Source organism: Caloenas nicobarica, chromosome 4 (genome assembly GCF_036013445.1).
Source record: "Caloenas nicobarica isolate bCalNic1 chromosome 4, bCalNic1.hap1, whole genome shotgun sequence".
Lineage (NCBI taxonomy): Eukaryota > Metazoa > Chordata > Aves > Columbiformes > Columbidae > Caloenas > Caloenas nicobarica.
Genome location: NC_088248.1, coordinates 69,106,560 through 69,133,877, shown reverse-complemented (window position 1 = coordinate 69,133,877; position 27,318 = coordinate 69,106,560). Strand labels below are relative to the sequence as shown.

The 27,318-nt window shown below is 42.8% G+C and overlaps 1 protein-coding gene across 1 annotated transcript in view; it reads left to right on the top strand.

Annotated features, from left to right (window-relative positions):
* Positions 1-7,952: 7,952 nt before the first annotated feature.
* Positions 7,953-27,318, top strand: part of HGFAC (HGF activator) — a 39,043-nt gene continuing 19,677 nt past the window's right edge. The window contains exons 1-7 of the mRNA XM_065634591.1: positions 7,953-8,030; positions 9,371-9,425; positions 11,265-11,361; positions 16,866-16,939; positions 21,643-21,756; positions 22,827-22,958; positions 24,253-24,363. Coding sequence (XP_065490663.1) covers positions 7,953-8,030; positions 9,371-9,425; positions 11,265-11,361; positions 16,866-16,939; positions 21,643-21,756; positions 22,827-22,958; positions 24,253-24,363 — 661 coding nt within the window. The remainder of the gene's footprint in view (positions 8,031-9,370; positions 9,426-11,264; positions 11,362-16,865; positions 16,940-21,642; positions 21,757-22,826; positions 22,959-24,252; positions 24,364-27,318) is intronic.

The window sequence follows — 27,318 nt, the reverse complement described above, 5'->3', positions numbered from 1 at the left end:
TGCTTTCCACTCCTATTCATACAGTAGGAGGAACAGTTTCTTTGTGCAAAGACATCCTAGAGTCGTTGCAGGCACAGTATTATAGATATGCCATGACATCTGGGTATATGAAGAGAACTAAGTATCATCTTGAAATGGACTTCTAGAGTCTTGGTTAGTTTTTGCACCTAGATCCAAGTCTGGGGTGCATAAATGAAGGTTCTGCACACTCTTGTAGCAGAGCTTTAAATCACTTACAGATTTGTGTGATTAAGGATATAAAATCACAACCTGGTTTTGTTTCTGCAGCTCAAGCCCAGCTCTTCCATTGCTGCTTTTATATGATTTGATTTTTCAGATCAGAACTAAAATTTTCTGGATGCATTAAAGAAACATTTGCAAGCACAGCTGCAAGTAAAGGCTTTTAAAATATGTGCCTGCAACTGCAGTGGCTGAATCTGGCTAAAAATGTGATTTCACAGAGAAGAAAGCATGAAACCATTACAAAATCAGTGCATGCAATGGTGATAAATAGAAAAGAGAAAATTCATAGGCAGGATATGGTCTGGTACCTCATCCTGCCATGGCAAAGCCACCCATACCAATGGGAAAAAGCATCCAGGAGGTCGTGCTTGCAGAGCTGCAGCCTGATCAGTGTGTTATCTGCCTCTTTGGGAAAGTAAATTTGAGCAGGAAAGACTGGTGTGGGAGTGGATGAAACAAAGCTGAAACCACAGGAAAAGTACAAATAAAATGGGGAGAGTCTTCTCAGGAGTGCAGAAACCAGAGGAGGAGATGCCTGAGGTGTTTGCTGCTGCTGCACAGAGCCCGTTTGAAAGGCTGGACCTTCTGGGTGCTGTGCTGTCGAGGGTCTTGTGCCCGTTCCTGCCAGATGCAGGTGGTGACAACAGGCTAGGAAGCTCTGGGCTGGGGAAGGGAGATGAATACAACAACCCTCTGGCTGGGGGGACAATCAGAAGGTCTGACACTTTTAGCTGAAGGTACTTATAGCTCTGAGCAGCGACCCAGCAGTGTGGGAAGAGAAGATGCTAGTGGAGAGCAAGACCAAAGAGGCCATGTCTGAGGGGCAGCAGTGAGATAAGGAGTAGAAGCAGCAGATAAGGACCAGTATGTGAGGTTTGGTGAAGAGCAATGAAACATGCCCAAGGCCAACTTGAGGACCCATGTGAGAAAATCCAGGAGGCCAGGGTCAGATCCATCTCCATGAGGAGCTGTGGTGGTAGCATGAAGGTCTGCAGAGCTATCAAACGAGTGCCCCAAGCCCTGCAGAAGGCAGAGGGGAGAGACGGACCTGGTAACGCAATGAGACCGGCTCGTACATGGAAGGAAGATGTTCACTCTGCCGCTGGTGGTGGAGGCTGCTGGCAAGGTGGTGGTCCAGGAGGGGACATCCACAGCCAGTGTGTCAGCGAGGGGTGAGGGTGGTGAGGGAGTGAGACGAAAAAAAAATAACTGTGATAGATCTGAGAAGAGTTTCATTCTCTGGAGAGAAGAGAAAGGAAATCGGTGCAGAAAACCCCAGAGCTGTCAGCTTGCAGGCTGGGGAAGCCAGGAGAGCTGCTAGAGGTGCTGGAGGAGCGTGGGAGGTGAGAGGAGTGAGGAGGAGTAGACATTTGGGTGAAGGTGTATCTGTCTCTCCCAGCATTATCTGCTGAAGCGCAGCAGCACCAAATCTGTGTTTGCTGGATCCCAGCTGCCCAGCAACCAGCCGTTTGCAGCTGCACTTTTACCAGCCTCGCTGCATCCAGGAGGGGGAGGATGGTTTGTAAAAGGACTATTTTGCTCCGTTATGGTGTGTCAGACATTATGCAGAGCTCGGGGACTGCAAATATTAACAGCAAAGTCTGGTGCACGAGAGGTGGACCAAGACTCCGGTCCTCTCTGAAAGCCAAAACTGTGTTGTTTTTCTTTCCACGGGATTTCTGAAGCTCCCTGGGAGAGGAGGGGGTGACACCCAGAGGCGTTTGCAGTTGCAGTGTGGCTGTATGGAAAGCTGAGTGCTACGCTGTTTAAGGTTCATGTGAATAACTCAGCTTTTCAGTTTGATTTGAGCCAAAGCTTTTCTTTTTTTCTCGCTGGAATAAACAAACAAGCGAAATAAATGATCTCAGCTTTCTTCTTTGCACATGGCGTAAGCAAGAGGAGCTCAATGGCTTTGCTGTAGGCACCACTCCAGAACAGAGGAGATGGAGGCTCAGCTCTTGCCCAGCAGTGAAGATGATGGGTTTGGATGTGAGCAACCAGATTGAGGTTGCACCGTTTCCCGAGCCAGGTCGGACCTGCGCCCTCCCGTGTCAGGGCAGCCCTGAGCAGAGGTGTCAGGGGGAAAGAGAATGTTCCCTCACAAACTCCCCATGTTGCTGCATTGCCTTATTTTGAAGTCTTAAAAGTCACTAGCCTTGGAGCCTGCGTCAGCCTCAATTCTGTTGATTGGGATATTTGTTAAGTAACAGGGACTGCTGAGGTTTGGTAACAGCTTCCAGGACAAGAGGACGGGAATGATCTCAAGCAACAGAGAGGAAAGGAATCCCCTCCGACAGTGACACTAAGGCCTGCAGCACAGTTTGCAGGCCCCCCAGAGGAAAAGAAAGTCAGGAGGGTTTGCACGTCAGTCTCACATTGGTGCTGAGTGCACTGCTAGTACACCGGGAGCAGGATTGCCAAGCATGTTTGCTTGCATTCTACCTTCCTTGAAAGATGAATTTGAAGTTGTATTTTTCATGCTAGAAATACTTTTAATTACTTCCAATTCACATGCACTCATCAAGTTGTGTAAATGTCCTGGACACATCGCACCTGCAGAGACTTTAGATCTAACTCTAGTTCCTTGTGCCAACAATGCTGTAGCCTGAAGCTGCTTCCTTATCTAACATGCTGGCTTTGGGCTTCGTAACAATACATCAATGGCCTTTCAGTAGTTAAAAAGGAGTCTATAAGAAAGATGAGGGCAGACTTTTTAGCAGGTTCTGTTGTGATAGGACAAGGGATGATGGTTTTAAACTAAAAGAGGGGGAGATCTTCACGGAAAGAGTTGTCAGGCATTGGAACAGGCTGCCCAGGGAAGTGGCTGAATCACCATCCCTGGAGGTGTTTAAAAGATGCGGATATGACGTTCTTAGGGACATGGTTTAGCGACATGGTTTAGCGACAGTGTTAGGCTAATGGTTGGACTCAATGATCTTGAGGACCTTTTCCAACCAAAATGATTCTGTGATTCTATGATTCAGACTGAGGGTGGTGGAACACTGGCCCAGGTTGTCCAGAGAGGTGGTAGATGCCCCCTCCCTGGAGACATCCCAGGCCAGGCTGGACGGGGCTCTGAGCAACCTGAGCTGGTGCAGATGAGCTTTGAAGGTCCCTTCCAACCCAAACTATTCTATGGTTCTATGATCATCTTGGGAGGCAACACTACCTCCTCAGTTTGCTGCCACACGTTACCTTCAAAAGGGACAAAGAACATGGCTTTGAAAGAATACCTTGTTACTATGAAGAGGCATAGGAGTTCGCAAAAATACATGGGAGAATCCGTTAGTCATTAGCAAAGTTTATAATTTTTTATCAGTTTTGCAGTAGCTGAATTGTAGGTTTCTCAGAAACATTTACAATGGTCAGGAAATAATGTAAATATGGAGAACACTGATAAACTTGCAGTCATGGAAAGAGCCTCCCCTAGTCTGCTTGGTAGCTGGTACACGGGAATGAGTGAAAATGGATGCGTGTGTGTTTAAACTTGTCTTTTTCACTTATGTCTAATGAACTAACTGATGGAAAAATACTCCAATTTTGTTATTTCATATTGGTGGCTGACTCAGCTAACTTACTTTTTGTTGGTATTTAATTATTTAGGATGGTTGTTAATATTGTTTCACTGTTACTAAGTAGTTCAGAGTCTGGGCTCAGTCTCGGCTTTTTAAATTATTGTTAAATTTAAAGAAATAAAAAACATTGCAACGTGGGAAGTGAGGAAAAGACAGACATATGAGGCACCATTATCAGTATGTACTATCCCTGCAGCAGGGATTTCTGTCTCTTTCTGCTCATTTATTGTGTGTTTATTTGCCATTTCATTTTCCCATGATTATGTCAATATTAAGGGAAAAATGCTGAAACTGGGGGATTTTAGCCTTTGATACAGAAGGATTACAGCCTGCAAACCTGATAAAGAATTCCTAGTCTTATTTTGAAACCTTTCATTGACTTCAGCGGTAACAGAATCTGGCTCTAAATGCATTTGGATTATGTGCACTCCACAGGAAATATTCAATATTATGTGCAGCAAAGAATCAGAATATGCCTTTCTTTAAAAGGAGAATGGAATTTTCTTAGAAAACAAGAACCAGACTCTAGCTGCAGTTTCACTGGTGGGATGAGCTGCAATACAGGCTGCTGAGTATTCTGTCACCCCAAAGCCAGGTCTTTTCTGTAGCTCCTATTTCCAGATTTCCTCTCTTTTATAGATATATATATATATACACACACATATTTCTATATTTATTTCTATATTCATGTTTATATTTATGTTTATTTAGTGTTTACAGAGCCTCATCTGAAATGGTCACTAAGTAAAGTCTCAAATCTCACACTAGAATCTTTATCTTGAATGCCATATGGATTGTTTCCATATCTTCATTGTTTTCCTCATTGTTGTTACGGTATTTGCTCCATACACACCTGATTCTTTTCTCCCTTCATGAAAAGTTTCTTTCAGCATGTTGGAAATAATGAGTCACAGATGCATTGATTTGAGAAGATGAAGGAGAGCAGCTCCGTGGGCTCATCAGCCTGACCCATGGGGTGATGGTTTTGGTGCAGAGCCCCTGGTTTTGCAGGCTGCTGCGTTCTCAGCTGCAGTGATACCAACCAAAGAGCATCTCCTCCCTACAGCAGAAGACATTTCTCTCATGGTAGGCATCCCTCAGAGATGTTAACAATGTGTAATTTGGTGATAACTGAATGTGAGAGCAGCTCTTTGGTCTTTGGCAGAGGGCTGCTGCAGGCACAGTCCACTTGATGCTCCGTGTGCCGAGGAGGCGCTGGCTGCGTGCACCAGTCCTGCCGTCACCTCTGGTTAGTCCGTCCCTGAGGTCAGCTGAGATTCCTGTAAACCGTCTGAGCACCAGTGATTGCGGCACCGGTGTACATGAGCAAATAAAAAAGGTTACAGTAGCTGAAAGTCCCTAAGCTCTTTGCTGCTTGTTTTATCCCTGTTTTTATTATCTTCACATTGGAAGCTCTGTGCATCTGGATTCTCGATGGAGTGGCTGTGGATTCGGGCATGAACACACGTGAGGGGAAGGGATGGCCTCCCTGCTTGGTGCCTCTCTGCCTTTGGGGTCATTCCCAGCTCACCCAGCATCGTGCTGCTCAATGGCTCTATGTGGAATGGCATAAAACCGGATCAGTGTAAGGGATTCATGTGTCCCAGCTCTCCTTCCCCTGGTTTGTTCCCAGACCGTCCCTCCATGCACACTTCTTGTGCTGCTCATGGCTGAAAGATTCACATGACGACACACACATGTATCTGCAGACCTTATTCTTCACCCTGATGAACTCCCAAGTGCCCAAAGGCCTGTGAGGTTTATAAGAATTCAGCATCAAAACTGAATCTTCAGTTTTCTAAGTATTTTCTTGCCAACAAGACATAAAGTTTCTCCAAAAAATATATGGCATACTTAATTTTCGCTGATTCTAGGAAAAGCCTGATGAAGGCAAACAGACTTTCGTCTCATTTTAAATAGCTGCAAGAGTCACTGATCATTTAACATAATTTACAAAACAATTCTCAAATTCTGCCTTTTCTTTATGGCCATAAGACCTGTTCAGACACCTCAGTGCTGAAGCAATGCAGGCAGTGTACATGCATTAATAGTAGCTAGGGTTTTTTAATGATTCATATCTGTCTGAACCCTGAAATCACTGCCTGGTTGTTATTCAGACCTTACTCAGGGGTAATTCCCATCACATGGTGGTGCTTCTCTGGCAGCTGTGGCGACTCCTGGCTTTGATGTCTTTTCCTTTTGCTTTGTACCAGCACAATCCTATCAGCTAAAGTGGCTCCTGGTGTTGGTGCTTCTTCCTTTTTCTTATATTGAGGAATCAGTTTGAACTAAAAGCTGCGTTGTGACTCCCTAGAAATACACTCTGCAACTCTTGTTTGTAATTTGATGTTTCTGGTCTTGGAAGTGACTTTTTTTTTTTGTCTGGAAATGTATGGAAGAGGGTATTTCCACAGCTTTAAAGAAGTATTTTTCCTCTCCCCTTGCTGTCTAGTCCTTGCTCCTCTGTTTCTGCAGAGGTGTTGGGAACTCTGAATGGAATAGCAGCTAATGGCACCTTTTTTGTGTGGGGGGTTGTTTTTTTGTTTGTTTGTTTTGTTTTTTCTTTCTTTGCATTTACATTTCTGTAGCCTGGATGGTAAGCAGATGTCTACAAGGCATTGTGTAGGCACTAGTAGTTTAATGCCTGATGGCCAAAGTCAAGAATGAAGGTAGGAAGTGGAAATCTGTGTTCCAGTTTTGCCGGCTGTCCCCAGGTAGATGAGACTGTCTGTACATCCTATTTCCATGTTTGAAATGAGCATAAATAAGACAGATCCATTCCACAAAGTCTACTCTGAAGCTTTAATTATTTCAGATCTTTAGACAACAAAAAATGCATAGAGGCAAAGAATTTTTTACTGCTTGTTTGCCCTTTGCTGACTTTTGGGAAGAAAATTCCAAATTTGCCTGATTCCTGCTCTTCCAGACCTTTCTGACAGTAGGAAATTTTCGTCCACAAACCTATGCATGCACAGTTGTACTAACAAGAGTTAGTGTGACATTACTGTGACATTACTGTGACAACTGTGACAACAGACACAACGGTGTGATAGCATAGCCAGTGGAAATCCCCTCCAACATTATAAACCTTCATGGAAAAATTGTGCTGGGGTAGCCCCACTGCGTTGCTGGGACCCTGCTGCTCTGGTGTTCTTGGGTTAGAAACAAAAACGAAAAATTAAATCCCTTCCATAGCTGTGCTGGTAAAACTTCAAAGGGTAGAGCACAAGTTAAGCAAGGACTATGATATTCTTTCTGGCTCTGGGGATTTTGGGTGTGAAGAGGTGCGGTCACTGACTGACAGAACATGGCTGGCAAAAGCCTCAAGCACAGACACACTTGTACCAGCCAAACCTGTGGATTCTGGTTGTGAGGCGAGGTGGGGCTCAAACAGACTCCACTGGTGAAATCTCAGTTTTAGCAATATCCTCTGCATCCCTGTTGGAAATGCTTCTGCAGTGCAGTTATCTCAGCCAAACACTCATAAGACAGAGATGGCTTTGCTCAGGTGGCTGCAGAATGGAGTTTTTTGGTACATTAAATGTTTTGTCAGAGTAATGGCTATTTCCTTTCTCTTTAATTTTCCAAGTCTGTTGCTGTAAGGCTGCTATTGTAAGTCATGGCTGGGCAGGTAACCATCTGTTAATGAGTAATTCATGTGTCTGATATCGGCATTGATCTGGTCCATATTTTGCAATGTAATGTCATCTCCTGAGTGGGCTTGCTTGGAGATCCTTGTTGTTGCTATGCCATGCTTTTAATTAGCTCCTGAAGGGAAAGAGACGGAAAACATCTGGAATATAAATCATCTCTGATCACAGACAACATTCAATCAGCTCCTCTGAAGGTGCTCTTAAACACTTGTGGAGTATACCAGCGATCATCTCTGAGGGTCAAGCACTTTGTAAACTCTTCACTCCCTGTGGTTTGGGGAGAGTATCTCGCTACCTGGCATTACCATCTACCCACAAAGACATGAATGATTAACAATGATAACAGCTGTGCTTACTTAGAAAACTAAAACACCCTAAAGTCAAGTAAATCACAGTCCCTTGCGAAAGCTTGTTGCTCATTCACCCTCCTCTTTCAGCCAAGCCCTGGAAGTTTCCCTCTGCGAGGCAAAACCTTTGTGAGATGAGAGCAAAGATGAAAGTCTGTGCTCCTTTTGCTGTTGTCTTGGCTCTGACTCTGAGCAGTGACTGTGCAAGGATGGTAAGTCTGATTCTTCTGTTTTGGAGTGGTGGATCACCTGTGTGCTGGCTGGCAGGACAACGTTGCCTTGGGGGTTGCATGACTGAAGCCAATGACTAGACTGAAAGGAAGAGCGCTTCAAATGAAAAACAAAAGGGATTTGCTAGATGAAGCCTCACAGCAGTGCTAAGCGGGGGACGTAACCATCTCCTTCTTCTCAAACTTCTCCCTGTTTTCATGCCATGCCCTTCAGTGTTTTTGTCATGTGCTTTGTGTCTTTTTTTTTTTTTTTGGCGGGGGGGAGCTATGTCTGCACAGCAGCTGCAGTGCTGCTGAGCGTGGCTGTTGACAATTTGACTTTGCTAGTTTGCTTAAACCCAGTCATGGCCTGGCATCCATCATGGACTAGCAGAGCAACAAATAGCCTGGACCCTCAGTTGTGTGGCCTTATGATTAGTCTTATTTCATTAGCTAGATTAAAACTAGCTCAAATATGCCTAAGTGATGTTACAATCCCAGCTATCCAAGTGAAGTACACAAGTATCTCCTTACACATTGCAGATGGGAGCAGAGAGGAATATTCCCAGTGTCCAGGAGAAGTTCAGCCCTGGCTGAAGCTGTTGCAGACAGCTCAGTGCTGGCAGAGTTGGCGTGGACTGCAAAAACTGTCTCTTCCCTGGAATGGTTCAAACCCTTCCTATACATTTAGCAACAACTTCATCTTATCCATTACTTATTATGTCCCCTATCCAGTTCTACATCCGTGATGTGCTGCTTCCTTGACTGCTTTTGTGATATTTTTATTTTGCTATAGTTCAGCTAAAGTCAGCACCTTTGATGGCAGCAGCATTTTATGTGTATTACCATTTTTTATTATTTCCTGTGACTTAAAATCAGCTCAACCTAGTGCTCTTTGCTTGCTGATCAGTGGACCCAAATAAAGCAGAGGTTGCTTTTTTAACTAATGCCCTGGGGGATACAGCTAAATGGCAGGAAAAGTCAAGTGCTAGGATATCATTTGTAACTCTGAACTGGCCCCCAAATGCACGTATGCTTCCTTCCCAGAGAAGTAGGAGGTATGTTCCTTAGTGACAGAAAGATATAATGGAGCAGAGCTTCAGCCTCTTTTGTACTGTGCTGGCTTTTCCTGGTTTAATAGAGACATTTCACAAGCCAGTGTTTATCTACTTTCTTTCTCCAGACTGTGTCCCAGCAAAAATCACACACAAATAATGCCATCTTTGCAGAAGCGCTTGGAGAAACACAATTTCAGGGCACCCTGGAAAGCATGTTTGTCTCTATAGGATGGTTCCCACAGTGAATTTGTGACTCCAATCCACATTCTCTTTTTCTCGTTGTAGCACCACAAATCTGGGGCAGGAAGAGGCTCAAAACATGAGTTCACTCACCTACAAGGTACAAAGTCAATTCCAGTAGGCTTAATGACAGTAAGAATGATCTGCCTGTCTGTATCCATGCTGTGCAAGTCGGTAGTAAGCCTGTCTTTGTTTCAACATGAATAAGGATTATGGAATGGTTGTGCCAATATTAATTTCTATGTAGAGGGGAATTTGGGATTAGCTCAGGAATCTCAGGTAATTTTCCTTCAGGTGTGGATTAATGGGAAGATGATGATGGGGTTTTAGTTTGTCGGAACTGGTGTGGCTTATATTCACTCACAACATAGCGCGGCTGAAGATGTGCAACTCCATTTTAATCAGAGCTGCATCTGCCATGTGACTTTAAAGTACATAAGCTCTTTGTGTATATAGGTTCAATGTCTGCCATGGCCCTTGATCTCTCTGTGGCAGAAGGGTTTGAGTTCCATGCAATTTGCTGGGTTGCATTTGTTTTGATGAGACCTAAACCATCAGCATCCTGGCTGTGCACAGACATTTCAGACTTCCGTTTTTATAGCTTTTGTTGTCCTGTGTTTTTGCTGTTAGGGATTACATGAACTGGGCCATTAGTGGTGCCTTTGTAGCTTAGAACAGCAAAATTTGGTGGCCTTTGGGATGTAATACATCTTCTGAATGGATGTATTTTCACAACTGTTGTAACTGCTTATAGTGGGAGGTATCAGAGAAGGTAAATATCTGAACATTTGCCCAGTTACTTCAGACAATGAAAATCAGACTTGAAAAAAGGATAGCAGAAGAGCTAGCAGTAGCTATCTCACATTGACAGATAAAGGGACAGTTAGTGCAGTGGAAAGGCTAGGACCACAGGGACAGGATGTTTTTTCCACAATGCTAATAACTGGCCTCAGCAGCTATTTGGGATGACGAGTCTGGGCTTGTGAGGGTTAACAGATATCACAAGGGTGTGCAGGAGCCCCAGCCATCATGGGAGGGGTAAGCTCAGGACAAGGAGCCATAGTATATCCTCACTGAGAAATGGAAACGCGCTGTGCACCCCATTGCTCTCCTATGGCAGCGGCTGGCTTCCGATTCACACTCCCAGCTCTCGAAACTGATTGCTTTTAGTATAGTGGTTAAATAAGCTCTGATAGGTTTTGTGGTTGTGGTTCCCTGCTCCCCCCCTTTTATTTTTTTTTCCTCTCATCTTTGATCTCCTTCATTCTGAAGACTAATCCTGGGGGATTTTTTTCTGCTAGACTCCCACTAGCCCTCCTTAGACTCCCACCACCCTTCCTTAGACTCCCACCACCCTTCCTTAGACTCCCATCACTGATGTGGCAAACATAAACTTGCCAGTCCCATCAATTTCTCCCCATTTGCAAGGAAACTGCTTATCCCAAAGGGAAGGTGTTATGATCAAAATTATTTGTCATCTCCACCAACCTTTAAAACCTCCTTTCTTCTGACTGTTTCTATTTCAGTTTGTGCTATCTGGTGGCTTAATTGTTTCAAACAGATGTTACGATGTGATATGGAGCCTGAAAGGATACTACTTCAGAAATCAATTTAATATGCTGTTACAATACTACATAATTAGAAATTATAATTGCAATTAATGAATATAATTGGCATTTGCTGTACCAGAAATTGCAATATATTTTGAGCTGAAGCCATCTGAGATCTTTATTCTACCACACAGCCCGTTAAACTTTGTTGATTCAGTCATCACATAGGATTATAAGCCTCTTTTATGCACTGTAAGTTATGGAGATACAGAGTCCAGCTGAAAAACCTGAAGATATCTATCTTCATAATTTCATATAATAACATATAATACATTTACCTGTGGGCTGGATTTCAGCTCCATGATGAGCTCTTTATTCTTGTATTTCAGTGTTTACAGAAGATGGAAATTTATGCAAATTTCCTTTCCGGTATGGTGGAAGGTTTTATCACTCGTGTTTATCAAATTTATTATCCCGAAAGAAATGGTAAGTTAACAGTGCTCATACATGAAAACAGCCATCAAATGAAAATGTCATCCTTTTAGTGCTTTAACCTTGTTTTTAGAATTGTTTACTTGGGCTTGATGTCGTGCCCAAGGAGACCCACGCAGTTCTCCTGCTGGTAGTCATGACCTCAGATCAAGACTTGTGCTCAGAGGAGAGGGAGCCCAGGTGTGGGGTATCCAGGACCACAAAAAGCAAAAGAACTGCAGAAATGCTTCCTCCTTGGCCTTCATATTGGAATTGCGACTTACAGGAGTGGCAAGAGCTTGCGCAGAAAGGGCAGGACTGATGGGATGACCTCATAGAAACCTTCTGCTGAGGGAGAAAGGAGAGATACAGACACCTGTAAGAGATGACACTCTGTTAAGGAACCGTTTGATTTGTGTGGGTCATACTTGAACTGCAGCAGAGAACATATGATTTTTGAGGACAGTGGAAAGTGTTGGGTTGGTTTGTTTGTTTGTTTTTCTCCTTCCCCATGTCTCTAATTTCTATCCAGATTGGCACCAAGCCCTTTTTGGACAGTGCAGTACTAAGAGGTGAGGTATTCCTCCTGTTTATTGGGTAATGATTTATTCTACTAGTGTGTTTAAGTACAGGTGTCCTTATTAATTTTGAGGTAGGGGCAGTCAGGTGGGAACCCTACTGCATCAAGAACTGAATAAACAAGACTAACTTTGTAGGCAAACCTATCTAATAGGTGTATATTAACAGAAATCAAAAGCAATAAAGCAGGGAACATATGGGTACCAGTAATGTATGCACAGATGAGCTATGTGAAAGGCACATACTTGCATGTTTTCAGGGTGTAGATAACAGATTTTATTTTACTCGCCCATGCTGGGCAGAATTCTGATTTTTTACACTAGACTGTCTAATTTTTTCATGATCTGTATCATCTTTCTGATGGCATATCTAAGTGTAAGTGCTGGTGCAACGTAAACACAACACGTACCTTCTTACACAAATAGGCACGGAGCTTCAGACTAGGAGACTACTTCTGAATTGCCCCAACATCCATAGATACAATTCAGATAAGAAAAAGAAAAGCCTCAAGGAAACAAGAATTCAAGAATATCTTAAGTAAGGGAACTGGAATAATTTTCCAGTTTGAATGCAGTCTTTGATGAACTGTAGCCACAATGAGTTTGACCTTTAGGCCCACTTAATTTCACACAGTGCTTAAGATGGATCTTGTTAATACATGACACTCTGTGTATTTGTTTTCAGTCAGGCCACAGAAATGGGAAAACCCATGAATAGATGGGATCCAAGGTTAGAGCACACTTTAGAGCTGACCTTGGACAACTTGCTCTTATGCTTCTGATTTTTTTAAAAGTTGTTTACAAGCAGCGAGATGAGGAGGAAGACACATGGAGCTGTTTGTACTTGACAGGCCATTTCAACCCATGGCTGACCTTCTGGCCAGTGTTCACTGTTCTTTCATAAGCTAAAAGCAACCCAACATGTGGCTTCAGACCCAGAGGTGCTGGGAAAAGAGCCCTGAGAAGCAGTCGGGAAACCTGCTCTGCGCATTTTTGTGTGACTTGACCCTAGCCTGGGCTGGGCTGATGCTGATGCTGAGTAACTAATCCCAGGGGACCTGGCAGGCAGCAGGTGAGGGCAAGGCTTGTGTCCTTCCTCCCTGCCTGCGAGCTGCTGGTAACAATGGAGATGATGGGAGGTTGGATGTAACCTGCGTCTTTGGGGGCAAATGCAAGGAGACTAGGCCAAGAGAGTGCTGGATTATACACTTAATGAGTCTATGTCTTTAGTCCTCAAATCGTACTTTAAGAGAAGATCACAGGCAGGACTCTAGTGTGCACGAAAGCCTGCTCCAATTTGCTTTAATTTTATTATATGTTTTCCCATACTACATACAACACAGATATTGTGTGCTAGACCATCAAATTAAGTTCAATAAAAAGATAGACCTCCTACAGAAAGCATTTAAGAGCAGTGCCTATCTTAATACAAAGCTGGATATCTCATTTATGAAAGCTACTACGTTGATTGAAAGGGTTAAATGTGGAAGTCAATCAGACATGACCTTGTCCATTTGTAACATTAAATGCTTCAACATACATCAGAGTCCGGACCACAGAAACCTCTCACTACTTACTCTGAGAGCAACAAACAAGTTGTATCTTTATAAATATTTACAAAAAACACAGGAAACAATACAAAATAATTGCAGTATTCAAATAATGATCTTCCTTTAACAGTATCTGGTGTTGAATTTCCCTTTAATTATAATCTGTTTTCACAGATAAATTACTGTTTAGAGGCCTCTTACCAGGTACAAGGATGTCATGTAAATTGGCATTTTGTGTTGAAAGGAAAAAATTAGCTGGAACTGTTGCTGAACATCATTGATACCTCCAGAAAGATGAAACAGTGTAGGGACAGAGAAAATGGGGGTGCAATGAACACCCATGAGAGCAAATGAGGAAGGTGGTCTCAATTGTGGCCAAGCTGTGACTGCAGGGATGCTGCCAGTGCCCTGCCCCGGTGTCCCATGGTGGGATGGGTTCCCTTGAGATCCTGCTCAAGGGGAATGGCTGGAGCAGATTTTGGCTCAAATTTTAGCTGTGACTGGGAAGGTGTTGATATACACCCTGGAGAAGCCTTGTCCTGTGCTTGAGTAGTGGATGTGTGGGTCCCCATTGTGCCAGATTGCAAGGGAGGTGGGCTTAGGTCTGTATAGGAGGGGCATGATCTTACCATCTTCTCTGGAAACAGTAAGATTTGATACTTTACCACAGACTGGAAACAGTGGAAAGAAGGGTTTATTTTGGGCTAACTGGTTTACAAGCTGGAAAGCTTATGTCAGTCCTGGAAAGGAGAAGGACATGTGGGGTGAGCCAGGAGATACCAAGCATCAGGCTCTGGATTTTGCTGCTGCTGGTCGTGGCTACTCTGTTGTTGTCAGACAAAGTCTGGCCATCTCTCTTGACCAGGACAACACCTAAAAAAGTCTGAGGGAACCTCCAGGCTTTGAACACGGTGACAAGAGCAGATGTGATGGCGGAGCTCTTTGCTTCCACCAGTCTGGCTCTGGCCTGTGGCTTTACTTGCTTTTCCAGAATGTCCTCTTATTAAAGCTCCCAAAATGCTCCTCATGGGTAAATGGCTTTCCGTTTATCCTGCCTGCCAGTTAGGCCTCATCTGTGATACACCATGTTTCCTGTCCATTTCAATGTTTTTTATAATACCACACATGGTTTTAAAAATGTTGCTTGAATCAGTTCCTAGAAGTGGACTTCTCTGGTGTAACTAATTCAGTATTCATGTGCTTAAATTTTCACCTTTTTATTGAAAATTTGATGTGACAGGCTAATGTAAAGACATTATCTCATAAATTTAGGGAGTAGGCCCATTTACAAATAACAGCAAGGAATAATAAGCCTGTTTGGTTGGTCTGGCTGCTGGAGGTAACATCCCATGATACCGAAATGTCATCAAGTTTTTGGTAAGCTTCCCAGCAAGGAAGAGATTTTAAAAAGAGGAGGGAGATTAGTTAAGTAGCTTCGAGAATGTGCTGAGCTTCTCCCAGACAGTGAGAGATACGTGGCAGAAAATACAAAAGAAGTCGACACTGAGGAGGCATCGCAGGGCAGGACCAGCCTCCTTGTAGTCACTGCGAGGAGATAGAGAAGGAGGGGACTGATTGTGAAGAACACCGGGTAGGAGGACCAGGAGGTTGTGGAAAGCTGGTGGAAGAAACCTCTGTCAGGATCTCTGATGGCAAAAGAGACATTTAAGAGGGGAAAAACTGAATTCTCAAGTTGCTTAGAACTTGGCTGGTACTGGATGGACTCCAGAAAATGTTAATTTGCATATAAATAAGTTTTTTTCCCCCTAATGATCAGAGTTTGTTTGAATTCTTTAGATGTATATGGAGCCCTTTCTGTGTTTGCTTCTCCCATGCTACTCAGTGTAATGTTGCTCTGCTAAATCAATCATTAAGTCAGTCAGAAAAATTTGGATTCTTCTTCCCCGTCATGGCTGGCACAGATGAAGTGTTCAGTCAGAGATGGTTTTGCCAACAATGACACAAACACTGCACTGCTGAGAACCATTTTTAACTTACTCCTCACCTTAATTCTGATGAGTATTTGACCATCCTTTAAAAACCTGCGATCTACTTCCTACCGAAGGAGCACAAAGAAATTTCCATTAACTCCCAGCAGTCTCATGGGCCTTAATGCCTGTGAGAAAACAGCCTCTTTAAGAACGTATCAAGTTAATCTGCACTAGACTACCAAGCACCTTTCTTTTTGTGCACCTTATATAATTGAGGTCACCAAACTTAATATGTGTGGCCTATTCAAATGCTCCATAGGAATGAAAGCATTTTAAATACCACATAGCATCTAATTAAGAAGCAAAGCAGGGCAGTTAAAATGGTAGACATGCTCTACAATAAAATTTCAATCTAGCTTGTGACTTCTTGGGGTGGAAAAATATTTGATAACACAACTGTTTGAGGTATGATAAAAACATGCATAAATAAAGATAGATTATCAGGCGCATTCAATAAAGCAAACTCCCATTTCTTTCAATGCCATGTAATCACCCATTTTGCTGTGTAGTGGCAGCTGACATTTATTATGCTGCATAAGAGCTGGTTAGGGAGAATGCTTTGGTGGATGGTGTGTTGGGACAGGACATGGACCTCCAAGGTTCAACCTTGGTTCAGTCACACACTCCCTGTGTGGCCTTGGGGAAGCATCTGTCTACCTCTGCAGATAGAGCTTAATGCTCCTTGGAATGCTGTAAGCCTTGGAGATAACAGACTGATGAGGGCAGGGAAAGTGTGTGGATAAAACCGTTGTCAAAGTTGGTCTCAGTAGGATTCCCACGGGCGGCATGGCGTGCAGGATTCAGCCTGCTGCTCTGCGAAAAGGAGAGGTTTTATCTGTGCGTTTGGAAATCACCCCCATGTCAGCAATTTCCTCATTTCATCTGTCATGTTAAAAAATAGAAATGCTTTAAAGGAACTGAGTACAAAAGAGGTTTGCCACTAAAAGCCAGGAAAAATTCCCTCTGTGGACAGTCTCCTGCCTCCACAGATTATTAAGTAACTGACAAGCATAAATATTGGTTGGGTTCTGTTTTGCTTGTTTTGTAATTAGTAAGGAGACATAATTTATTTGCTTTAGTTTTGGTTTTTATTTCCGCCTTTCGTTTTCTAATCTTAGAAAGAAAGTTGGGTTTTTGTAGAGGATTTGTTAGAGATCTCAGATCCTACTTCCACATTTCATTTTTAATCTGTATTTAATTTGAGAGAAATGCGGTTGAGCATCTTTAACAAAAGAAAGCATATTTTTCCTCTGGTGTTAAGAGAGTTTGAATGAAACACACGTTAGATAGGGAAAAAAAAAAAAAAATCCATGTTACCAAAGAGCAAAGGCCGTATCGTTTCAGTGCAAACATCCAGGTTGTTTAAACCTGCACTAAACTGCATGTTTAATTCTTTTCAGGTGCTCAATAACACATAACTATGACCGGGATAGGAGATGGGGACATTGCGCTTCCTTGCCTAAAGACCACTCAGGTAAGGTGGGCCACTGCTCAGTTGCTCCAGGTACTTGACTCCTACTTTGACACTTGCACTAAGGAAGGACGGTGCCTTCAGTGCTACTTGGTGTACACAGAACCAGCCTTCGCATTAGCTGTTTCTGGGATCTCTCTGTGGCTCTCTATAATCACAGCATTAGACTGTGAATATCACACAGTCTTTAATTCACTCTCTGTTGACTAATTTGAAGCCATGGAGAGGAATTATGGTAACGCCAACATGGAAATCTGAACTCCTGCTGGAGCCGAGGACACAGAGGCATTTGCCTTCTCCTCCCTCATGGCTTGGATGTGCCTTTGAGTATTCTCCTCATTTAATCAGCTACATTTTCTGTCTTTTTGACCAGTAAATTTTTTAGAAGGTACAGAAACATTTTACACCCTGTACAGCACATGGGCATCACTTACAGCTGTCCTTCCTCAAGACCTCAGGGTAAAAGGCCTTCAAAACCTGACTTCCTTGGGAATTGGGCTGTGTCAGAGAAGACAAGAGGACAGACTCTTGTTGTGGGAGTACTAAGGGACAAAGAAAGGGTTACTTAGCTGAGCAGTACTACGGCTTTGTGTGGTTTACAGCTCACCACTGCTACAACTACCTCATTGTGAAAGTCTGGAAACCAAGGTCTGCAGCAAACTCTCCTTTCTATATAAATCACTTTTAATCGACACACTGGGTGAAAGCACCATGTCGCAGGCAGTTCAGTGGGGAGCATGCATTCCTCTCCCCAGTACTGCCTCGACGGCTGGACCTTGATTGTCTCTGTCTCCTCAGCTCCACATTTCATCAGCTGGATGCCGGAGGATCTCATTTTATAAGGAACATATGTATCTAATTCTCAATTTATACAGCGACAGACCAGCATTGAAAAATCAGGTGTTTCACTGATCTGACTTGATGCCTCTGAGGATTTTTTTGGACCTGCATCTAAATGTTGATCATCTTCCTCTTTTCTCCTTCGCAATACTTTCAAACGTGATCTGTCTTGTTTAGTCTGCGGGATATGACCAGATGCCCTTAGATGTTTGCTTCCTACTTTCAAATGAAGGGGAAACTCATTTTTCACCATCCCCTGGCAGGGAGCTCTCTGTCAGGAGTCTCATCGCCAAGCTGATTGCAGCCTACCAGAGCACTTGAAAAGCCAGTGTTAGCTGAATCACACTGACAGTCTAAAATTAAGCAGTATACAGCATCATCCTTTTAAACTTAACAACTTTAAATTATTTTCCAGCCTGGTTTTAAAACAGATTAGCAGGAGATCAGAGACAAATGACCTAACCCTCAAACAAGCAGCAATGCATGTGCCTTTGTAATGCAAGTATGTTAGGCATGAACATAGACTTTATAGACAGTTCATGTTTACAAGAGTCAAGTTATAAAGGCTGCACTTACTTATTCATGAGTGCCCTCCCAAAGCTTAACATGTTGGAAGCCGTAGCTCGTGACTGCTTTAATCATCTGTTGAAACACTGACTGTTTTGGGGCTTGCTGGCCCATTTTTGCCTGTTACCCACCACAGTGTTGGATAGGATGGTCTACAACAAGAAAGCCCCCTTGTCTGCCTGCCCCTTGAGGAGGGGTATCACTGTCAATATATCCTAATGCCAGAGAGGGTTTGCCCTGGCTGCTTTTTTTTTTTTTTTTTCTGCAGAAAAATAAAGAGATATATGTGTGAGAGAGGAAAGGAAAAAGAAAACAGGATGGGTAGCTGGAAGAGATCACTGCTGGCTATTGCAAAGAAAAGTATTTCTGAAAGCATTAGGAATTTTGTAAAATTAAACTACAATGTCTTTAGCTGTTCATTTATTTATAAACGTAAGTCTACTTATTTTTTAAGCAACAAGCAAGTGTTTGTACTCGGGAAAATGTTTAACATATCACCAGCCATAGCTTAAAGAGAGGTTTTATTGTGAGGTTGAAAGGAAGGAGTGGCATAGTGGCTGAAGGGAATTTCAAGAAAATGGGAGGAAAGTTTGCTGCTGGGGAAGATAGTTAGGAAGAAAGAAGCAGTCAAACTGAATGATGTTGATCTTTAAAGTGTGGAAAATGTATTATTTTGTTGCGAAAAAAACCCCCCACCAAAATATTAAATGTTTGGGGGAATCTCAACCACTTTATAGACACCTGTAAAACAAGAAAAAAAAAGAAATTTTGGGGGGAGAGTATATCCTTTGGCTGTGAGAGACTGGTGAGGAGTCTGTGAACCAGGATGGGGAAGGAGCTGGTTGAAAGCAAAGGCTGAAGCATGAACTCACTCCAGGCCAAGAATACCATGTGTACCTGGGGAGTTGACTTGAAACCATCGGAGCTGCTTCCAACTTAGTGTTAAGCAAATGTTGGAGGCATTGATCCAGAAAAATACATCTGCCAACCTCAAAAGAAAGTTTAATCAAAAAGTGTTTATCTTCAGGATGAAGTGAAGCTCAGGTATGAAGGCTCTGCTAGAGGGAGATGTTAGTACTGCACCGTACAGAGCCAGAGCTCTCCATAACAACACCCAAGGTGCTTGTTCATACCCTGCCTGAAATCCACAGGAGCTTTATTGCTGCCTTCAGATTTCCACAGGATCCTCCACTCCTGCCCAGGAGATCTCTGTGGAGACTGTGTGTAGTATCTGCCCAATGTGACCCCTTCACACATATGGGCCAACTGGGCAGTGAACGTATAGTTCATATATATTTACATACATATGCATAAAAGTTCAGTGACTCTATGTGTGGGACTTCTAGATCTTGGGCAGTGTGTTAGGACTACTGCTCTGAATGTCTGGAAACCTTGGACAAATGTCCAAAACCCCAGACTTGGGAGAAAAGTGCCAGACAGTGTGGTTTTTAAGAGACGTTTGGACTGATATGGAAAGAAGAAGTGGGGCAGTGTGGGCTGTGCAGGCAGGAGGAAGAGGCATCACCCCAAGAGGGACTCTGGGGAAGAGCTGTCCCTGTTCTGGGAAAGGTGGGTGGCAGAAACAGAAAGCTTTTGTGAGAAGATACGGGTAGAAAGGCAACACAAGTCTACTGCTCTTCCAGCAGAGCCTCAGAGGTGAAGCCAAAGTCAAGGCGAATGATAGCAGGCATGGAGGGTGGGGAGATAGTGCTGGGTGGCTTTAGACATCAGCTGAGCAGGGAGGGACTTGGCACTTCCCAGTTAATGGGGAATTAATGGTGGGCAGGATTCCTTACAGGGAGATGTGGAATGCCCATGTACTTACAAGTAGAAGTTGTTCCTGGACTCCAGGGAAGGTGGATAGGGATGCAGAATACCCTGGGGAAGTCAAGCTGGAGAGGCAGGTGGGATGCAGTGAGGGGAAAAAAATGGAGGACTGGAAGTACTCTTGCAGATTTAGTGAGTGTACTCAATAAATTACTTGAGCACTACTGTACCAGAAGATGGTCTGGAGATAAAGTTCTGGTTTGGATGTGATGGGAATAGGAAATACAGGATTTGCCTTTGAGGAAATATTACATCACTAAAAGTTTCATAAATATAAAACTGCAATAACAGTAGAAACATTGCTGCCTTTACTTGCTTTCCCTTGATGTTATCCTGGAGTGAAACTACAAGTGAATACACCCAGGCCTGCTATCTGATCTCAATTACAGCACTTTATTCTGAAGTAAATATTTTGGTCTGTGCAGGGAAACCTTCATATTTACGCTGCTGTAGCAAAGTTCAGGATACACCTTTTGTGCTTTGCTTCAGCTCTCTATATATGTGTCTGTGTTTCTGTAAGTTGCATCCCATGTGTAGGACCACACACTCTAGCCGAAGGAGCACCTGGATTCATTAACTCTACAGTTGCCCTTGAGGAGTTTGACTAGCATTGAAAGGGAGAATTTGAATGCAGACAAGCTGCTGGGCCAGCTCTGTAGAGGGTGTAAAATGTGATGTTGGTTGACTTCAGGGGAGATCTGCTCCTTAACACTGCCTAAAATCAGGAATGTTGGATGGCCGGTAAGACACTGGCAACTTTTGCATTGCACGTTGCCAAGTAAAGCTTCCATTGTAGGGGTTAGAGGGTTGCACTGGCAAACCCTCTCCCTCTCCTCCTTCCTCTCTTCTCTCTCTTCCCTCCTCCTCTCCTCCCATGATTTAGAAAATTCCTTAAAAATCCATTAGACTGGTCCAGTTTAATCTTGCTTGGCCTGATTTACTTGGATGTGCCCTCGTTCTGCTTCGTTTTCCTTTCTTCCACCTATCCATTCATTTTAGACACAACCCCAAAATCCGTAGCAAATTCTTCTGTCGAGGGTTGTCGTTGGTGTAATCGGAAAGAGAGAAGCACAGATGTGGTCACCGACGTTGGAAGGCGAGGTGTGCAGGGCAGTAACCCTGGCAGAGGCAGAGCTGCAGCCTTCCCTCCCCAGTGTAAAGGCACAGCTCCATCTTGTGGGCATGTGTCCCATCTTCTTCCTCACCACAGCTCTGGCAACTTCACCCGTGCCTGGACCTACCACCTTTGGACAAGTGCCTCTATACGGTTTTTAAAAGCTGGATAAACGTAGCTGTACAGCTGGAAACAAACCCAATGTAAATTGGTTGGATAAACGTTGTTTTAGATTAATAGGCGGTGTTAAACCCACCGTGTATTGAACCAAAATGGTTCATGTAACCGAAACGACACCTAACACAACAAAACATGGCTTATCTGGCACCTATTAACAACGGCTTCTTACGTGGTCTAGATCACTGTGCAAACAACCCTTGCCAGAATGGAGGGACCTGTTCTCTTGCTCATGGCCATAGGATGTACCACTGTACCTGTCCCGAGGAATTCACAGGCGAGACCTGTCAGATGAGTAAGTATCTTCTTCCGTGAGTGTTACAACATGAAATACAAGCAGTAAGTAGATCTCATTAATGTTTGATTAATGAAAAGGTAGTGCTGTTGTGATGGGAGAGACCCCTGCAGCATGAATGTTTGTGTAGGTGGATTTCCAGACGATTATGACAGACAATCCATCACTGACAGGGCAGCTGAAATTAGCTCGATTATAGAGATATAACACACAAAGAGCCTCTTCCTCTCCCTATGCTGTTTTTAAGATTTAAATATGCCTTATGTGGTTGGAAACTACTAATAATATAATCTAGTAGGTAGGGCAGAGAGACATGAAAAAGCAACAAAATTTCCGGTGATGTCTTATTCCTTATGTATATGCGTACAGGGCTTCATTACGACTTTTCCTGCAATGTCAGCTTTGCATCGGGGCAGCTACTTCACTTTCAGGGTAGTCATTTTCAAAGGAGGAGAGTCAGGCCAAAAGGCTTTTCTTGGGTTATTTTTCCAGTTTTATGGTGGTGTCACTCCCAATTTACTGCATGCCAAGCATGGAATTAGGCTTTTACACTGAAGGTTTTCAGTTGTGCTTGCTGTTGTTTAGTGAAGGCTTTTCATAGAATCACCCAGGTTGGAAAAGACCCTCAAGACCATTGAGTACAGCAATTAACCTAACACTACCAAGTCCACCACTAGACGGTGTTCCCTGCAGTTCGAGGCTTCTCTCCCAACAATAAGCAAAAAAGCATTTTTCAGTCCTGGTGCTCTACTGTCTCCAGCACAGCCCATCAACTGTGGATGATGCAGTAAAACCAGATGCAAGCATATAGCAAATATTTGATTTTTTATGTGTCTGCTGAAAAATCTTCTGGAAGGAAGGGCTCAAGTAATGTAGATGCTGACATGCTCATAGGGCTTTAGGAGAAAGCCACTTCTGTCTTGCGCAGGATATGATGCAGATTGTGGTCCCATTCCTCACAAGAAATAACCTCAGAAAACCTGGGTGTGGTTGTTTTTTGTATGTTTGTTTGTCTGTTTTATTTGGTGTGGTTTTTTTTTTTTTTTTTTTTTTTTTTTACTGTATTTTAGAGAAGTGTTTTGACAACAGTCTCTATGAGTTCTTTGATGTGGGCATGAGCTGGTCAAGAGCCCAACAAGGAGCTGTGGAGCAGTGCACATGTGTGAATGGCCAGATCGAGTGCGAGACTGTCAGACACAAAAGTAAGGCTCTATTTTATATTACAGCTATTGGCCTGCGTGGAGTGGGGATAAAGGACAGTAAGCATATTGAAGTCAGAGTGTGTTACACACAGTAATGCTGCTCTTGCAGCTCATGCACCCTCCCCCAAAAAGAAAACTTCAGCTTTCCATCTGTAAGTAGTAATGCTGACCCAGGAAATCACCTCACTGTGATCATCCTTATTTGAGGAAGCAATTATAATTTCTGTAAAGTAAAGTAAAATTTCTGACCTTACGAGCTCTTTTCCAAAACTGTAACCTCCCTGAGAGGCACACCCTCCTCTATCTCCCCTGCACACCTACAACTGCTTCATATTGCTGTTTCACCTCTGGGATTTTTTCCCAAGCCTTGCCCACTCTTGAGTTGCCAGCACATAAACTCTACCCACTTCAAGGATCCTACTTACCCTGTGTCAACCTGAGAGTCCCCATGATTTTTGGCCCAACATACCCATTCCTGGCTGGGGTGATGCTTATGTTTTGAAGCCTTCTCCTTGTTTTGGGGCTCCCAGATGTCTGACACAGCTGGCGAGCTGGCTGCGGGTTGTCACTTAGCTGATGAAGCCAGCACAGCACCTCCCTTTTGGAAGGAGAGATGGTGGGAAGCAAACCAGCATGCCTCACCTATATGGCTATTCTGTTACTCAGTCCAGCTGACTTTTACTCTGCCCAGACTCCCAAGTAGTTTGCAGTACTGAGTAAGCCTCATGAAAGCCCTTTGAGATAGGTAGGTGCTTTTATGCCCACCTTACAGCACTGGAAACTAAAGCATGGAGAGAGTTGGTGGCTTTCTAGGACATTGGGAGTCCATGAGAGAGTTGAGAAATTTAATAGAACTTAATACTTCCCAGTCACAGATCCTAAATATTTAGCTGAGCTTCCTGCTAGATACACTACTACAAATTCTAATACAGCTCAGTGACGAACCTGGAATCGGCAGAACCCTCTATACAGATAGAAATGCTAATGCCACCACCATCACCATTAGTAATAAAGGTCACCACTCCCATTTTACCCATTGTTCATTGATAACATTTTTCAATAATTAGGCTGACATTATCTAATAAAAGTAAAAGCAATGAGACAGATCTCAGTGGGCAGAAATTGGGATAGTTTCCTTTTCTTCAGTTTGTATCAAGGGTAGGTCTGACATGAGTGAAAAAGAAAAAAACTTCCGCAAAATATATATTCATGGAGAAGCTGTACTAAAGTTAAAATAGACCTATTCTCTTGAACAGTTTGAACTTTTGGGTTAATGTTTGGTTTCTGCTTATAGGTTGTGTTCATGATCCTTGCATGAATGGTGGAGAATGTAAAATGGTTATCTTCAGTGGGAGAATAGTATGTGACTGCAAAGGAAATTATGCAGGGAAGTATTGCAATATCGGTAAGTAAAGGAACCTATCGGTGAGCAGAGAATTTGGAGTTTTTCCTCTGCGTTGTACTCTGCCTTTGCAGATATTCCTTGTAGTAACTGAAGAGTCACACCAAGCTAGTATTTAATGTATTCCTCCAGGGTAAAACATAACACACTTTTCACCACTGAGACTCTGATCCTAAAAATATTTGTTCCTGTCCTTAACGCTATGGAAAATTAAACACAAAAGTTTTTAATCCAATTACTCATGCCTGTAAATGCTTCAGTTTTGCAGGATCTATTGCAGAGCTGTGCTCTAGTGCAAACGCTTCCCCACAGATCCATGCATCTTATGTTGTCTGCTCATAAAACAGGGATTTACGCTCTGACAAAATCTAGCAGCTGACTGTATTAGCTAGCACTAGATTGTTATGGGAAGCAGACAAAGACAAAATGCACACTTCTCGTTTGAGTTACCTTGTACTTTATTAGCATATTTAGCCCAGTACATCTTGCCTAATAATCCTTGCTTGCACCGGTGGGTCAGGGCAGAGAAATCTGCTTTTTAGTGCCTACATGTTAGTTCTGTGTGGCTTCTTTTAGATACTACATAGTTTTTTGATACTATTTTCCTCCAGAAGATTTAACATTTCTCATTGCAAGGGTTAAATCTGCTTGTAAAACTTACCTGGGTGCTAAATCCTCAAGTTATATCAGCGGCTACTTTTCAAATAAAACAGGTTTTAGGCATAAATTGTAATAGACCTTCAGTCATACCAACCTGTGATCCCATCGACTCACCAGCTATGTCTTTCTCAGCACCTAAATCCCAGGGCTCATCAAAACTGAAGACAAGACTCCAGGTAGCTCTGGTGAGCACCTGGTTGGTCCAAATGGCTGATGGGGTAAAAAACCATGGCAATAAACACTGGAATCTGGTATTCTTTTTTTTAATTCTGGTGGTTGACAAATGGTGTAGCTGTCTATTCAAGCTGGGGGAAAAAAATCCATTTGGGAGACCAGCAGTACAGCTGGAAAAACAAATAGCAGGAGATAATTGACAAATTGAATCGTGTATGAACTGACCATGAACCTTCACTCACCAGGTACTCAATGACTCGTGTCAGATGGGCCTGTGACTCCTTTAAGTCCCATCTAAAGGAGGGATATTGTAGCTCTGGTTTTTTGTCCTTTAGTTGCCCTCAGGAGGCTTGTCCCAGGCTTTGTAAATGCTGCTGCATGGCTCCAGGCAAGGGGCAGCTTGTCTTCAAATAAAACTGCTTTTCAAATTCCTCTGTCTTTATCAGCTTCTCCTGCCAAAAGCAGCAATGCTGTGGATAAAAATCCACCCAGTACCACCTGGATTATAAATATTAGGGTATCTGTGTTAGAGCTGTAATACCGGTTTCTGTCTGACTAGCTTAGAACAAGAAATAAGCAGGCGCTCTTTGATTACTTGAAAATAACAAAGCAAACATTTGGTTTGCTAAACAAATGGCTTTAGATGCTTATAATCCATCTGCGCTTGGCTGCCTAACACCCCCACACAAAACGGGTACTGAAGGATTGTGTTTATGTGTCAAGGCCTTGCAAACAAGTGTAGAAATGAGAAAAACCTCCTCTTTGCTAGGATTTAGTCATTCTAAAGAAATGCAAATAAATCAGTGCTGGCGTCTATAGACCTGCTTGGATCATCGCATGAGGGCAACGACATTCTGGTGAAAGCACTGGGAGCTTTTGCTCTCAAAGCACATAGAATCGATTTTTAGATATGTGTTGGATTAATTTTTTCTTCAAGCCTGTGAGCTGTGAGCACAGCTGACTTTTTTTCTTTGTTTTCCTTTTTACTGTGTTTTATATTTTCCCTTGTCTAACAGGACTGAATCGTGAGGTTGACCTTTAGTCAAAATAGCTCATGGTTATAATGCTTGATCCAGAAGAAGTTACAGTGTCTCCAAAATGTACTTTATTCTAAATTATTCATTTATAGAGGCAACCTTAAACCCAGGTTGTGATGCATTTTTTTTTAATAAAAACCCAATCAATTTAATTAACAGTAGGTACCCCAAAATGTTATTGGGCTGTGATGTGTTTGAGGTCTTTCTGATGTTCTCTGCCCTTGACTTCTACAAAGAATAACCAGTCTTCATATGTTTCTAATGGAAAACCAGCTAATTTATCTTGGCATTACACTCACAAATATTAATAAACAGAGTGCTGTCCTGTGTAAGATCACAAGTCTAAATACTACTGTGACTTGAGCACTGGTGAAATAAAGGATGACTAGGGAGTAATGTAAGTAGCAGGAAATTACTGAGAAGTACTTCTGGTTGAAGATTTTCTTAGCAGATGGCTGGACCATCATGTTTAATAGACCTTTACCTGTTTCCCATGAATTTATCTAGACTCTTTAGAACTCCTTTTGCTTTTCCCTTTCACAGCATGCCATGTCAAGAAGTTCCAGAATTTAAATAGATGTGATGAGAAACAGTGTTTTCTATTGTTAGCTTTAAACCTACTGCCTGATAATTTTGTTTCCCCTCTTTGAACAGTGAGTAACAGAATAATCGTAACTTCTGTGATTTTACAGATACCTATTTAACTGTCCATTTGTTTTGGTGTTTTGTTTTGTTTTTCTTGTTTTTCTTTTTTTTTGACTACAGAGTCCTTGTCAGGGCTCAAAAATCATCTTTTCACTGTTCTTAACATTCTCTTGCAAATGATCGCTATATATATATATGCACTATATAAACAATCACTATATATAGCCAAGCCATTATCACAATGGCCGTGCAGTTATTGGCAGATTATGAGCTGACTTATGGGAGGTGATAAACATAGGAGATATTTATAACAAAGGAAATCAATATACAAAAGACAGTTTCTAATATAGGTTTCTATTCTTTGCCGTAATATATTATTTTCTAGCCCTTAAAGAGGAAACCTTCGGTACTAAAGAAAGAACTGCCATTTTAAAAAGTGTTC